The sequence below is a fragment of the Anopheles moucheti genome, chromosome X (assembly GCF_943734755.1).
Source record: "Anopheles moucheti chromosome X, idAnoMoucSN_F20_07, whole genome shotgun sequence".
In the NCBI taxonomy this organism is placed as follows: Eukaryota; Metazoa; Arthropoda; class Insecta; order Diptera; family Culicidae; genus Anopheles; species Anopheles moucheti.
The window spans coordinates 7205382-7220949 of record NC_069142.1 but is presented as its reverse complement, the minus strand read 5'-3'; the positions used below and the strand labels follow the sequence as shown (position 1 = coordinate 7220949).

Sequence of the window (15568 nt, the reverse complement as noted above, 5' to 3'; positions counted from 1 at the left end):
TTTCCCTTACATAAATTGCATGAACTCGTTATGGGTTGGTTTTCCTGCTAAAGTTAATCGGTTCCAACCACAAGACGGAACCAATTTTTGAGAATTTCAATACCCAAGCTCCAAACGTCACACGAAAGGGCGCCCGAAAATGCTCCCGCAGGGCGCCCGAAATTGGTACCTTCGGGCGCCCGAATAACGATGGCTAAGGCAGGTTTTGACATTTGCAGTAGCCAAAAAATTGGCAACGCTGCCAAAAACAAAATTTTCAGCTCCATCCCTTCCCCCCTCTCCCACCATTCCCTACCAGTTCTTTTTTTCTTCTATGCATCCCCCAATCATTTTACTGTCTATATTTAGAATCGAACTCGTATTGTATGTGTTTGAATCTCTAATGTGTTATGTATTTGTCTTTTACGTCTGTGTTGAATTGGGGGCTAATATAGGGCTATAAAAGCACCCATGATGGAGTCAAGCGAAATATGCACTGCTGTGTATGTCTTCGTCATGAATTTGCACTAGATGCACCAAATTGATGGTGCAGTTAAAGGTCGGTATGTATTTTGGTTTCGTTGAAGCCTCGGCCTCAGCGAAAAGTGTTTCCTGAATTTAATGAAGGTATAAATAGTCTCTATTTTACATGCATTTTCGGACACTGATTCCAGTGGAACAGCATCATCATTACCGTCATCAAACCGTCATGAGTTTGTCTCGTCTTGTTTTCGTGTGATCGTAGCGTAAACTATTGTGAATACATCAGAGGGGCAAATATAATGTAACAAGAGTTCTGCTTGCAACCAAACGTGCGATAATAATTTAACTTTCACGACAAAAAATATCACATGCACATTCATAGGTCGGATGCGGTGATGAAAATTGTAACCCATTTTAACCACTGTGAGATGGCACTGGAGCTGTTGTGCGATGTAAAAGGATCATCTAAAGGTTAAGGACCCTCTTCTAGTACAAGATGGACCTGAATCATGGTAAAAAAGCACGTTCATTTCTTTCATTCCTTTGGATCTGCCGGCAGCATGATCATGACGGTGGTACCGGTTGCACGAACATGACGGTGATAAAGAAGCGAATAAGGCTTTTTTCGCTATGGTAGCAGATGCAGAAGACTCCTCATTGTTATTTTTTGCATGTAAACAACTGCATTTTATATAATTGCAGATAAAACTCGTTCGTTTCTGCAGCGGCTTCACTCGTGTTGTTTACGTGAGCTTCTTCTTCTTCTTCTTGGTGAAGGTGTGACAACCAATATGCTGCCCAAGGTACCAACATCAACAATAGCAATGCCCCCGAAGGTGGGCTAAAACTTGCAAAATGTTGAAAAATCGTCTGAATGTTAATAAAACGTGTTTGTAAAATTAGTTAAAATCTTCTTAAAGTCATATAAGATAAAATTGCTGACCATAATGTAGTAAAAACGCCTTAAAAACACGTGCACTCTTGAACTGTGTAGCGTAAATCGACAATGTTAGCCCGTCCGGCTGTCTTTTGCATGCTGGGTACCATTTGCTGTAGAACTGACACCCAGACATCGTCTCAAGTTTTTTTCTTGTTCATTCACGCACTATTCTGTATAACTTATGTGCATTCTAGGAGGTTAGAACTCAAAAGACACTTCTCTATAACGTTGATGAATGTTTTACCTGTTGGTATAAAAACTTCAAACGAAGATTCTACCTAGGAAAAAAAAATACTATCCGTTTGTAGATATCCACTACTTTGATCTCTGGTTCAGCTCAGGAGGTAAACATTGTAAACTGAACACCAATATCCCAACCTCCTCAAACTATCTGAGATTACTCGAGTTTAATAAAGGTTATAATCAAATCCACTACCCTGGAATTTGCTGACGGTGGTTGAAAATTGAGAAGAACATCATGTACTCCAAAAGCGCAGTAAACAAGCATAAACAGTTCTACTTACGTGACTAACGAGTTCCTTTTCTTTCGCAACACTCCCATTTTGAGGTAGTCGTCGTTCGAGAAGAAATCGTGCCTTGATGCTACCGCACTGACGACGCATTTCCGCCTGCAGTGCCGCTTGCAAGTTGTGCTCGTCCGCCGATTGTTTCTTCAGCTTCGCATCGGCATCACCACCGGGAACGCTTTGCCTGCCGGTTGTATCTTCGTTTGGGCAGCTTGGTTTAACGTGACGCACCGGCTGTACGACATCGAGTTCCCCCAGGCCCAAACGCAGCGTTTCCTCCAGCCGTTGCGCTAGCAGCGATGTCCTGATGCTACCCTTGGGAGTGTTTAGCGATGACGCTGCCGACGCTAGCAGTGGATTTGGTGGGGGAGGAATCGAACGTGGTTTCACTGGTACCGGTGGCTTTTTCGGGTGTACCGATGAGGCTGAGGGACCGGTGGCTGTTGACGGTGCCGTCGCTGCCGGTACAGTTGTTGAGTTCATGGTTCCAGAAACCAAGGAACCCCAGAAACCGGAGTTGGAGTGCACTTGTAACGAGGAATTTCCGGTTTTTTTTTAAATGAACACTGGCTCAGCCCACCTACTATTCGACACAGGCGTCAGTACAATAGATTCTGCACAACAATTCCATTCGGTTTACTATTGCTACCGACTACTATTTCCTCATGCCCGCTAATGTATGCACACTTTATTGTCGGTACAAAACGGAGACGCTTCATTCAGACAAAAAAAACCTTATACACTAGAAGTATAAAAAAGTCGTCTTTCCCTTTTGTTGATTATAGCCATTGGGAGAACCCTACACATGAAACTAAATACCGTTCAACACGGTGTAGCGAAACCTTTGGAGTTACTGCGCAAACGCTGTCCCAGGATGCTTGTCGAATGGGGGAAACGTGCATCAGGATACGTACGAAGGATAGACATCTTCAAACCGTACGCCATCCTTCCTTGTTTTTGGTTCAAGTCCTCGAACGTTTGATTCATCAAGTCTTCAAATCGTCTTGCTGAGTGGAATTGCGTACTGTACATGCTGGAGCAGGATATTCCACAATTCAGACGTTATGAAAGGAAAGTTATTGCTTATATTAAAAGACACACAAGAGTGTGTATGTTTATTAAAGGAGGTGTTATCTATTGATTTATCTAATGCAGTCCTTTGTATACATTTCGAATAAATATAATTCAAATTAAATAATTTCCCAAACTGTTGATTCGCGGTTCGAAAGCATGTTTTTTCGTTCTATACCAGTTATACCAACCATTTGACAGCTGACGGATTCGTGGGACTAGAGCTGTCAAAAGTTTCTCCTATTGCGTGACCAGTGTTGCCAAACCAATGCAATCTGTATCAGCAATATTTTGGAGAATAAAGAAAAAATCCCACCCCATTTCCCAGCGGCTACTTTTCTACAACATAGTGGTGATTTTCCCCAAAACAAATATCCTTTTTTCTGTTATAATAATGAAATAATATTTGGTACTTTTAATCCAAATGTTCTACTGCACAGTGCAACACTGCATCGCGATGGCTCCGGGTTGTCGTGCTGCTGTCGATAATCTCTAGTGAAGTTCTATTGTTTGTCTAGCAGACGGTGCAATGTTGTCATCAAACACACGCATATCGATAGAACAACAGTCGTGTAAAACCGAGACACGTCATTTTTCGACACCAGTGACAGGTGCTTAAAAATGTCGAGCAACTTTTTATTTAACGCAATCGGTAGAAAGTACCCAATCAGTCAGTAAAGCAGGGGAAAGGACAGCAAAACAATACGCGGCGGTTTTCCTAAACACGACTCTTGTGCATCAATCAACCCAAGACATCACAATACACGTCGGGACACCGCCGTAAGACCGTAACCGACCGATCCCATTATCGGCGTGTGTGAAGGTTCGTAGATTAAGTAACTTTGTCTGGAGGAGGAGGTTGAGCAGCAAACAGGGTGATGTGGCTGGGCGGCAGGTGTTATGCCCTCGCGGCACTGCTGCTAATCGCGCACGGAGTACCGTGGTGTGTGCGGGCATCGAACGCAGAGACGGTAAAGTTGCAAGCCCAGTCCCCGCAGGACGACGGTGAGGGTGAAAAGAAGGCACCGCCCGGTAACGAGCGGGTGGTGGAAACTGGTGCGACCAACCAGCGCAAGTCTGCCGAAGGGCTAATAAAGCTGGACGAGGAGCAGAAGGGCCCGGGCAGCATCGACCAGGAGCAACATCCATGGGAAAAGATGGACCTCGACACGATCAAGCTGGTGCAGATAACGGATTTGAGCAAGGAGAAGGACAGCAAGAAAATCCCGAGCGTGCTCTACGACATGCTGGAGGTGCAGAAGGTGATGATACAGAACATCGTGAACGAGATCGAGGTGATCGAGCAGCAGCAGCAGGGTAGGCAGAGTGCGGAGTTGGTACCACCGAGCGAGGAGGCTACCGAGGCGCACAAGATCTACGAGCGGGCACTCAGTGTGCTGAACAAAACCCGTGTAGACCGTTTGCTCGGTCACAAGCTTATGGTGGAGGCGGCATTTAAAGGACACCCACTGGCCCGAAGCCACGTCGCCTGGGCGCAGTTGCTCGGCAGCCCGGTCGCGCTGGATATTGAGGCAGCGAAGCAAACGTTTCTCGAACTTGCCGAAGAAGGCCTTCCAGATGCGCAGATGGGGCTCGGGTTTATGCACGCGGCCGGGATCGGATTTAACGTCAGCCAGGGGAAGGCACTGCTCTACTACACGCTAGCGGCGGCAGGTGAAAACTCCTGGGCCCAGATGGCACTCGGCTACCGGTACTGGGCCGGCGTCGGTGTGCCAAATAGCTGCGAAACTGCCCTCGAGTATTATCGCAAGGTGGCAACAAAGGTAGCATCGCAGGTTACATTTTCCGGCGGTGCCGCCGTACATCGGATCCGACTGCTGGACGAGGTGGACAATTCCGGACCTAGCTCCGGCATCCTCGATAACGATCTGATCGACTACTATCAACTGCTGGCGGACAAGGGTGACGTGCAGGCGCAGGTTGGATTGGGTCAACTCCACTATCAGGGTGGCCGGGGCATACCGCTTGACCATCAGCGGGCGCTACAATACTTTAGCCAGGCGGCCAATGCCGGTAATGCGGTTGCGATGGCATTCTTGGGTAAAATCTACCTAGAAGGTAGCGACAACATCAAGGCGGACAACGAGACGGCGATTAAGTACTTCAAAAAAGCGGCCGATCTAGGCAATCCGGTTGGGCAGAGCGGGCTCGGCATCATGTATCTGCATGGTAAGGGCGTACGGAAGGATACGATGAAGGCTCTTAAATACTTCGCCAAGGCAGCCGATCAGGGTTGGGTCGATGGACAACTCCAGCTGGGAAATATGTACTACAGTAAGCATCGAAGGCACACAAATGTCAGCAATTTCGAAGCAGAAAATATATTAATCGATCGTTTCTCTCTCCTCCGCCAGGTGGAATCGGTGTCCAGCGGGATTTTAAGCTGGCAATTAAATACTTCAGCCTAGCGTCCCAATCTGGCCACGTGCTGGCATTCTACAATCTGGGCCAGATGCATGCGATCGGACTCGGCATGATACGGTCTTGTCCGACCGCAGTTGAACTGTTCAAGAATGTCGCCGAACGCGGCAAATGGGCGGATCGGTTAATGTCTGGCTACCAGGACTATCGATCGTACCGATTCGAGGAATCGTTCATGCAGTACGCGCTTCTATCAGAGATGGGCTATGAGGTGGCCCAGAGCAATGCCGGCTTTCTGCTCGATCGAGAAGAAGTGAACCTATTCAAGGATCGTGGCGAGGAGCTAGTGCGTGCCCTCCAGTACTGGGGTCGTGCCGCTGCCCAGGGTTATTCGGCGGCACAGGTTAAACTCGGCGACTATCACTACTACGGGATGGGCACACTGATCGATTACGAGATGGCCGCCTCTCACTACCGGTAAGTCGCTTAGTTTCGCTCTCACTCAACGGTCTAATGATGATAACGAATAATCTTCGTCTTTCAGAATGGCATCGGAGCAGCAAAACAATGCGCAGGCAATGTTCAACTTGGGATACATGCACGAGCAAGGTTTGGGCATGAAGAAGGACATCCATCTTGCCAAGCGGTGCTACGATCTGGCCGCGGATTCCAGCGTCGATGCGAAGGTTCCCGTCACGCTAGCGCTCATCAAGCTGCAGCTTCTCTTCAAGCTCGAATCATTAAAAGAGGTTCTGTATATTTAAAAATTCTTCAAATATCTTTTGACCTTTATCCATCATACATGAGGATTCGTGAATCCTATAATGATTCAATTCGATCTTTGGGAGTTATTAAATATTTTGAGAGTTGACTCATAACTTTAGAGACTTTTCACTGCAGATTCATACAAGTGACTCTTCTCAAAAGATTCAAAAGACGCTACACTAAATCTCACGCTGCTTAAGAGTGTTTTACAGTTCTTAACTTCTTTTGTGTGTTTGTGTACAATTGTTTCTTCCAGACACCGTTGAAAATAATTTTCAACTTGGATGAAAATATTGCCTCCAACTGGGACCTGTATCTGATCACGGTCATAACAATATTGTGCGGGGCAGGACTTTACTTCAGACGACCGGTACCGGTATCGATACCAGAACCACCAAACCCAACCGGTAATGAAGCGCGTCCAACAAGGACGGAGAGCAATGCTCCTACCGTGCCGGTTTCCTCTACTACAGCCACTACTTCTACAACTCTTAATACGGCAACTACTAGTAATGGTACCACCACTGACACATCCACCGCTGGTGAGAGCGAACCAAACCATCCAAACAGTGCCGATTCCGCAGAAACGCGACCAAACCGCAATAATGAGCCTCGTGCTGATTCCACGTTAAATGAAAACGTTGACTAGAGGGCAAATTGTAAAGCAAATCTAGCGTACGTTGTTTTTTTTTTTTGGGACAGGAGAAAGCAAAGAATTGTAAATAATATTGTGATATTACCATTTGTTTCTAAATAGTTATCACACTCGTGTAAAGTTTACGTATCACGCTTCCGTAATTCCAATGTGGTTTGTTTTTAATCTGTTGTATTTTGTATACTCCGAAATACTTTCACCTCTGTATGTTTTAACTTACACATCCAACTACTTTATTTCAATTTCTTTATACTGCAAGTTAATCAAAGTGGAAAAGAATAAGAATTTAATTATTTGTTACAGTGCTGTTGGTATTTTATAGAGAACGGATTGTTTAAAAAAAAAAAGAATACACAAAGCCAGCAAAAACAAATTTCATAAGGAGTGAGTCCAACGAAGTGACTGAATCTCAAACCAATTATATTTTCACGAGTTTTCACGATTATTTTGAAAACTCGACGATTAATTATGCAAGGAAAGAAACAGTTTAAATGTTAAAACTAAATTGGCTCGATTAGGCAAAGTAATTCAGATTGGCCTTCTTTTTCGACTGCACCTCCATGATCGCGTCCATGAAGTCTTCGTGTATGACGGACACGGCCGAACGGCGTAGTGCAATCATGCCGGCTTCCACGCACACCGCCTTACACTGGGCACCGTTAAAGTCGTCCGTCGAGCGGGCAAGCTCCTCAAAGTTGACGTCCGGGCTGACGTTCATCTTGCGGGAATGAATCTGCATAATACGGGCCCGGGCTTCCTCGTTCGGGTGGGGAAATTCAATCTTTCGGTCGAGTCGTCCGGAACGCAACAGAGCAGGATCGAGTATGTCCACTCTGTTCGTGGCGGCAATTACCTTAATGTCGGCGGTCGAACTAAACCCATCGAGCTGATTCAGTAGCTCCAGCATGGTACGCTGCACCTCACGATCTCCAGCCTTCTCTGAGTCGAAACGCTTCGTACCGATCGCGTCCAACTCGTCGATGAAGATGATGGCGGGTGATTTTTCTTTTGCTAGTGCAAACGCATCCCGCACCAGCTTCGCACCGTCACCGATGAACATCTGTACCAGCTGGGGTCCGGCCAGCTTGAGAAAGGTGGATTTGGTCTGTGCGGCACAGGCACGGGCTAGTAGCGTTTTACCCGTACCGGGCGGTCCGTACAGCAGCACACCCTTCGGCGGATGGATGCCAAGGTTCTTAAACTTGTCCTTGTGCGTCATCGGCAGGACGACCGCTTCGATCAGCTCCTGTATCTGCTTGTCCAGTCCTCCGATATCCGAGTACTGTTCCGTTGGCCGTTCGTCCACTTCCATCGCTTTCACGCGCGCATCATACTCGGCCGGTAACGTTTCCAGTATCAGGTACGAGTCTTTGTTCACCCCGACCAGATCACCCGGTTTCAACTTCTCCGAATCGACCAGCCCAATCACCGGCAGAAAGTACGTCTGACGGGTGGACGTTTTGATAACCGCACACTTGCCCTTCCGCTGCGAATCCAGCACCACCACCGCACCGTCATCTTCCTCCTCCTGCGGATCAACATCCAGCAGCTCGATCACGTTCGACACCAAGTACGGCAGCGTTTTGTTCACCTTTATCTTCTCCGTGTTGTCCTTAATTTTCTCATTCTGCGTCTGTAGCTCGTGATTGATGCGGACCACCTCGCTTTTCATTATTTTGATCTCGTTGTCCATCAGCCGGGTGCGATTGACCAGCTCATCGGTTGGCATCCGGAGAACCTCCTCACCGAGCGCCTCCTCCGAATCTTCCCAGATTTCACGATCTTCCAAATTTCCTGCCATTGCTACGATTAGTTTCACTGACGATTGTGGCGTTAAGAATGAGTTGCCCAAACGATTCGATTTAGTTACGGTGCCTTTGTGTCTGATTCTGCTTGTGTGCTGCAAAGCTACTCACTGATCCGTTGCGAGATGACTATTGAAATTTCTCTGTACGCTGTCAACGCACATCGACAATTCTTGCGGGACTTTTAGCCGATTGTTTGACACGAATCCAAGAAAACAATTCTTCCGTTTACTCGACCCACTTCAATGTTTGGAAAGTTGCTGTTCAAACGATTTTCGATGAAAACGAAAATCAGAAATTGCTTGGAACTGGAAATAAAGCTGATTTTGTATGCTGTTCAATAATAAATAGGCTATTAAATACATGCACGTGCAAGTAGTAATCGCTTGTAAATTTCGTTTCGTTTGCATTTAACTTTTCGCGCTTCGAAATAAGCAGGTTTTCCAAGAATGGCCATCTGTCTATTTACCGCATCGCCGTGTCATCACGATTTCTCTTTTCTTTTCGTTTGTTGTTTGGATAAGAATGTTGCAATTCTGGTGTAGATTTTAATTGTTGTTTTGCTGCACAGTGAGGCATTCAGTTTACAGACGTACAACCCAGCATCAACAAGCGATTTTCTTTCCAACGCTCTCGTCGTTAAGGTAGAATCGACCGCATTAGGTAAATTGTTGTCCACATACGGTGGATGCAAGTGTGGTGGGAAATTCCAGAAAGATAGCAACACCAGCCACAGCAAAAGAAAGGCAAAACTTTAAAACACATTGCAGGATGACGGTACCGTAATATGTTTCTTTGATTTATATATATTTTTAGCCTGCCAGCCTTCCATGTGTCGTCCCACGTGCTAGAAGAATTGTTTGCTTTTTTATTTTATACTTTGCTTGTGGAAAGTTGTGTTGCGTGTGAATGTTTTATTCCAACTCCCTAGTCCAATCCCCCCCATTTTGCATGTAGTGTGTTGTGTATTATCGTCGTACTTTCACCTGTACATTTTCTCCTAATATAACTTTGTTGTTCACGTTTCATGCTAACTGCAGCAGCAACAAGGCCAGGTGTGTGATAGCGTCCGGCAGAATGGAACTATCAGCCCATATACTAATGATTTTTCCTTCCTATACCCCTTGCTTTTCTTTTAGGCGATGTTTGCAAGAATCACCTTTTACCCATCACTGTTGTATAATGTGATGATGGAGAGAATCACGGCTCGAAACTGGTACGACCGTATCGATGAAAACGTCATCCTCGGTGCGTTACCGTTCCGATCGATGGCACAGGAAATGGTTCGAAAGGAAAACATTAAAGCGGTCGTGTCGATGAACGAAGACTACGAGCTCTGGGCATTTTCCAACAATAAGGCTCGCTGGGCGAAGTTGGGCGTGGAATTTCTTCAACTGGAAACGACCGACATCTTCGAATCGCCCTGCCAGGAAAAGCTGTGGAAAGGCGTTAACTTTATGAACCGGTTTCTGCCAGAGAGCGATAAAATGGTACAGCTTCCGGCTGCTGAAGGACCACCGGTAGAAACGGGCACGATATATGTGCACTGCAAGGCGGGTAGAACGAGAAGTGCGACACTCGTAGGCTGTTACCTGGTTATGGTACGATTTCCATTTCAATCTTTAGTATGAGGCCGAAATCAGGCCGATCATTTTCAACAAATACGTGCATCCTCAAAGAAGATCTTCATTGAAGACTCTTTTAAATTAGAATTCCTCTTAAAATGAATCTTTGAAGGAGATTTTTCAGATCCTTAAATGAAGTGTCATTAGCATCAGAACTCGACTTTTAAGAGATCCGTAAATCCTCAAATGCTGATGAATCTTTCAAGAAGATCTTCAATGGGAAGTCACTCAAATGAGGAGTCGACTTCTAACAGATTCATAAATCCTATCCTAGAATCCTAGAAATCTATGAGGAGATAAGGATTTATGAATTTATGATAAATATGTATTACAAAACTCTTTCTAAATTGTTTCTTTTTAGAAAAATGGATGGAGCCCAGAACAGGCAGTCGAGCATATGCGTGACTGTCGGCCACACATATTGCTGCGTAGCAAGCAGTGGGAGGCGTTACGGTTATTCCACCAAACGAAATGTCCACCAACGACACCAACGTAATCCAGTCGTTAACACCTCAACCAACCATGCAACGAACTACTGTTTCGAATGATACTATTTAGCAATATTAGTTTAAAGGGAAGGGTATGAAGCGGGAGGAGGGAAAGGTAAAGAAACGCCTGGTAGATAGAATCTGTCCGTTTAACGTCGATTTATTTACATTATCGAACGTCTCGCGGTGACCTCAGGGTTGAGACAGGCAATTTATACATTTTACAATAAATTTGGTTTGATTTACGAAATTCTTTTTGCGAAAACTCTTCACACTCTCAACGCAGTGTGTGTACAATGTTCGTAGCAAGCTACGCTAACTAAGCATCTCGAAACACAAATTCTAATCTCTATCGGCTCCCATGCGTAGGAGCACCCATAATAATAATAATTAATTCTCCCACCACTTATTTTTGCTAGTGCGGTGTAATGCAGCACTATCTATTCCTTCGCTTTGGTAGACCAGATTTTACGGACGACACCTGCAATTCCGATGTCGTTGTAGTTGAAATAGAACAATCCACCGAGTGTGGCCGCGGACACAACAAGCAATAGGCCATGGGCAAGCTTCGGTACGGTCGTTCCGAACAGAATTGGACGCACGTAGTCCGTCACGATAGCTTCCAAACCCCTGCAATACATTCCAAGGTTAAGCGTATTAGCTACGACACCATCTTTCACAATTTCGAAGGCTTACCAATGCTGATGCATCACAATGCTCACGGCGATCAGGGAGTCACCGACCTGCGATGGGAACATCAACCCAACCGGAATCACACCCAGCAGGGCCAGGGACAGGGCACGTTCGGCATTCCACAGCGTAACGTGACTGCCACCGCTCGAACACCGTACAGGCGAAACGGCAAAGTTACGTACGGTGGAGGAGAACATCTGCGGTTTGCGTGCCGGCGTCAGCAGGCTGGCCGTGAAAAAGGGCGCCTTCGGCAGGGTTTGGCTGGCCACGAGTGTACGCGCGAAAGCCATTGCTAGAAAAATAGCAAAATTATGTAATGTAGGACACCGTTGCAGCAAATTCCCACTCTCCAATTGGAATCTCTACGTACCTGGCTTCGACAGTGAACCGCGCAGAATACAGTTGGCCATCGCAGCACTCAGATTGGTCGGGCGTTTAGGTGGATTTTAAGCAAAACACCACACACAGCGAGGCAGAGTAGAGAGGAAAACAAATGCAGATTGTGGTTTCGAATATTCGTCGGTTTTGATATTTTCGTTTCTGCTTCGGTCGGTGACACAAGAGTTTTGACGTTTGTGTGAAAGGTTCTTTTAGACAGCTGTCTCGTCTTCCGGTCACACATATGTCGGATTATTCGGTCTTTATACAAAGTTCACGAACCTCCGTATTTTTCACCTGTATGAGATATATAATTTAAAAAAGCTAGAAATTTATCGAATATATATTTGCAATAAAATAAAGGCCAATATTGTAATTATTTGCCAAAAATAATCGTTATACAAGACCACCGCCTCAGGGAACACAACATCACGCAAAATTTGACAGTTCACAGTGTTTTGGTTGCGATTCCCTACAAAATCCATTTGCAATGAGTGGCGAAAACTATCGTAGCCCTACAAAATGTGAATAAAAGTTCAAAATAAATCCTATTTATTTGCTGACCGTACAGAAACGTTATCCTCTATGTCCCGTTTGTACAATTTTAGCACACGAGCCAGGCTGGAATGATCCACCTCCAAAGCTGGCCAGCAAACGACCGGTCACTACATCCGATGGGAGTGATAACGCACCAAGCCGGGAAGAAATGTTCGACCAAATACAGACCGTCTTTAATGAATATGTCCAGCGCGTGGACGAAACACGACGGGCGACCGTGCAAAAGCGTTTCAATCTCATGTACCAACAGTGGACGGACAAAAAGCTGCCGGAAGTATTAGAAAAGCTGATCTACATGTTAGCTACCGGTGAGTTGTATTTTGGCCTGGGCTGATCATTAAAAGTGAATTTTATTTATTAAAAATAGTAGTTTCCTGCTAGTCGTCGATCGTGGCATTGAGTAAAATATTTTATTTTTAGCCCTACTAGATCAGGATGTGAATCGCGCGAATGCGGTCCATCGTACCATTGTCTGTGATCATGGAAGTGTATGCACTATGTGGGCTCCGGTATTGCGACACCCGATCATGGAGTTGCAACAACGCAGTGACCAGACGGGACACGATGAGAACTCTATCGTGCAACCAATACAGTCGAACGAAGACTGAGGAGCCAAATGAATTGATTAATCTTTATACGGGCGTATTGTAATGAAACATGCTGCTTTTTCCTTAAAGAGAGTATTCTCCACGACTCGGCAACCATATGGTAATGTATTCTTGAACTTCCCTGTTTAAGAGTGCATGTAATATTACCATATTTCCATTATATGGTGAGATAGGAAGGATGTAATATCGGTGATAAAATGTGAAATACAGTTAAGCACCATAATCAACACATATGAAAGACGCCCACCATTTATGAGGGTAATGAAAGAAAGAAAGATCACGATCGATTTATTTCACCGGAATAGTACGACTGCTGATAACGCGCGCCATGAAGTTGGCCGACCGTTTGGGTATACGCGCGAGAGAAGGATCGGTAAAGTTTACGTAGAAAAGGCCAAATTTTTCACTACGAAGGTAGAACAAAAACCAAAAGATACATTATTATCAACGTGCGAAAGTGTGTTGCGGAAGTTCTTACCTGTATCCTCGCAACCATTCGAAGTTATCGATGATGCTCCAGGCCGTAAAACCGGCCACCTGACATCCATCCTCCAGCATAGCCGCCAGCACTGCCTTCAGATGTTTCGCATAGTAATCAACGCGTTCCGTATCTTCAAGCTGACCGTCATCGGAATAACCATTCTCCGTTATTAGCACCGTTGGATTATGGTAGCGCGTGCGAACCCAATTCAGAATGCCACGCAATCCCTCCGGAACCACATAGAGCCAGGAAGATTTTGCCCGACTCCAGCCGGGATCCACGGACTGGATGATACGGGCATCCCGTTGCCAGGAAGGCATCTCCAGCGGGTTGTACTCGCTGCTGTCAATCTCTACCAGCCGGCTGGAATAGTAGTTGTAGGCGAAAAAGTCCGCACTTCCACGTAGTAGCGTCCGTTCGGAGCTGCTCAACGTTGGCAGACGGGAACGAGTTCGTCCCTCGAGTGCACTGTTTTTGGCAATTTCGTCTATCATCACGGCCGGATAGTTACCATCCTCTCCGAACAGTGGATTAGCAAACCAACCAATCTGAAAGCCAACATGTACCGTTTTTTTTTGGAGATGGATCTCAATAAAAAATAAATAATTACCTGAAACTCAATGGCACGATCGACGACTTCCTGAGCGGTAGCATTACTAGCAGGATAGTAATATCTTCCACTGAGTGTCAGTCCAATAAAACCTTTCTGGTTTTGGAGGTAGCGTTCCTGGTAGAGCTGATAGGCGGCACCGTGGCTCAGTAGTACATGATGCGCACAAAGGTATTCACCAACACCGGAGGCATAGACGAGCGGACCCGACTTACCCGTGCCGTATCCTTCGACGCAAAAATCGTACGGTTCATTGTGAGTTATCCACACTTTCACCTGCAATAAGGAGGAATTTCTTCAAGTCTTTTCAATTGTTATGCGTATTAGCATAAGTAAGTGTGCTGCTTACACGATCACCGAACGTTTGGAACAGTGTGTCCGCGTACTCCCGGAAGTAATCGACAATCAGTGGAGATGCAAAACCGCCCAAGTCCTGCAAATACTGTGGCACATCATAGTGGAGCATGGTCACCACCGGTTCTATCCCGGTCGCCAGCAGTTTGTCGATCAGATGGTTGTAGTAGTCGACAGCTTGTGCATTCAACGACGACCGATCGCCACGTGGCATTAGTCTCGACCAGGCAATCGAAAAGCGGTAGTAATCGAAGCCAACAGCCGCCAGCGAGCTGATGTCGCTTGCATAGAGATGGTAGGAATCGGCCGCACGGTCACCGGTGGCACGATCGACCACCAGCTCAGGATGGTTGTGTGTCAGCGTGTCCCACACACTCGGTCCCTTGCCATCCACATTCCAGGCTCCTTCGATCTGGTAAGCTGCCGTTGCAGCACCGAAGGAAAACTCGTCTGGAAACTGGAACTTGCTTTGATTATTGATCTGTTTGAAGAATGTCTTCTTCGCTAGCGCATCCCGAAGCTTCGAAGGCAATGCTCCACTATCATGCTCGATTATCTGCGGTATACCGGTAGTAATATAACAGTTGCTGCCTCTGAGATTACCCAACACTAGCAGCACCACTGCTAGCAACCCATTATGGCAATGCATCGCCTGACTCAGTTCCTGGTTTCTCTAAAACAGACCCCTCTTGAACGAAGACTTCCTCGACTCAATTGATATTCAACACACGGCTCAACAAACGAGTGTCGACTGAAATGCTGGTAACTTGCTACGGTGAAAGTGTCCTGTTATAAATGTTATCTGTTGTACGCTTACAGACCTGACCCGATTTTGAAGAATGCCCAGCAAGAAAGCAAGACTTCAACTAAAGCAGAACAAAAAGCGGACGAGTAGGTTCCGATCTTTACGCTTGTTAATGATGGAATAGAAAAAGAGAGATAGTGAGGAAACGTTTTAAAACTAAGTCACGCATGTTTGATAAGCCATTTAGAAGCGGGAAATGCTTGATTGAGATTAAAAATGTGAATAAACATGCGCTTATCAGGTGGAAAGAAAATCAATAAATGCCTGGCTGCATCTGCTACCCATATCCTCCTGATGGTATGCAATCTGCATGACAGCGTTGTCAACAATCGTTGCAACTAGAATTTTATTTAATTTTCTA

The 15568-nt window shown here is 45.8% G+C and overlaps 6 protein-coding genes across 7 annotated transcripts; 3 read left to right on the top strand and 3 right to left on the bottom strand.

The window, feature by feature from the left end:
- Window positions 1-3439: 3439 nt before the first annotated feature.
- Window positions 3440-6945, top strand: LOC128306826 (protein sel-1 homolog 1). The gene is made up of 4 exons (XM_053044446.1): window positions 3440-5295; window positions 5376-5859; window positions 5927-6131; window positions 6404-6945. Exons 1-4 carry the CDS (start codon window positions 3879-3881, stop codon window positions 6794-6796), a joined length of 2499 nt encoding a protein of 832 aa, XP_052900406.1. The 5' UTR covers window positions 3440-3878; the 3' UTR covers window positions 6797-6945.
- A 6-nt stretch (window positions 6946-6951) lies between these two features.
- Window positions 6952-8726, bottom strand: LOC128306827 (26S proteasome regulatory subunit 6A-B). Its single transcript, XM_053044447.1, has one exon. The coding sequence runs from the start codon at window positions 8601-8603 to the stop codon at window positions 7317-7319; it is 1287 nt and encodes a 428-aa protein (XP_052900407.1). The 5' UTR covers window positions 8604-8726; the 3' UTR covers window positions 6952-7316.
- A 406-nt stretch (window positions 8727-9132) lies between these two features.
- On the top strand, window positions 9133-10970 carry LOC128306648 (phosphatidylglycerophosphatase and protein-tyrosine phosphatase 1). 2 transcript variants are annotated; one of them, XM_053044219.1, is made up of 4 exons: window positions 9133-9384; window positions 9648-9662; window positions 9747-10208; window positions 10594-10970. In XM_053044219.1, the coding sequence occupies exons 1-4, from the start codon at window positions 9379-9381 to the stop codon at window positions 10726-10728; spliced, it is 618 nt and encodes a 205-aa protein (XP_052900179.1). In that variant the 5' UTR covers window positions 9133-9378; the 3' UTR covers window positions 10729-10970. The 2 variants fall into 2 exon arrangements, with proteins under 2 accessions (XP_052900179.1, XP_052900180.1); XM_053044220.1 differs by lacking the exon at window positions 9648-9662.
- LOC128306649 (succinate dehydrogenase [ubiquinone] cytochrome b small subunit, mitochondrial) lies at window positions 10856-11938 on the bottom strand. The gene is made up of 3 exons (XM_053044221.1): window positions 11784-11938; window positions 11417-11705; window positions 10856-11350 (listed from the first exon to the last, which is right to left on the bottom strand). Exons 1-3 carry the CDS (start codon window positions 11821-11823, stop codon window positions 11161-11163), a joined length of 519 nt encoding a protein of 172 aa, XP_052900181.1. The 5' UTR covers window positions 11824-11938; the 3' UTR covers window positions 10856-11160.
- Window positions 11939-12243: 305 nt separating this feature from the next.
- On the top strand, window positions 12244-13179 carry LOC128307233 (steroid receptor RNA activator 1-like). The gene is made up of 3 exons (XM_053044987.1): window positions 12244-12315; window positions 12400-12657; window positions 12770-13179. Exons 1-3 carry the CDS (start codon window positions 12282-12284, stop codon window positions 12955-12957), a joined length of 480 nt encoding a protein of 159 aa, XP_052900947.1. The 5' UTR covers window positions 12244-12281; the 3' UTR covers window positions 12958-13179.
- Window positions 13180-13245: 66 nt separating this feature from the next.
- Window positions 13246-15051, bottom strand: LOC128307149 (myrosinase 1-like). Its single transcript, XM_053044885.1, has 4 exons — window positions 14398-15051; window positions 14049-14324; window positions 13436-13986; window positions 13246-13363 (listed from the first exon to the last, which is right to left on the bottom strand). Exons 1-4 carry the CDS (start codon window positions 15049-15051, stop codon window positions 13246-13248), a joined length of 1599 nt encoding a protein of 532 aa, XP_052900845.1.
- Between the last annotated feature and the right edge of the window lie 517 nt (window positions 15052-15568).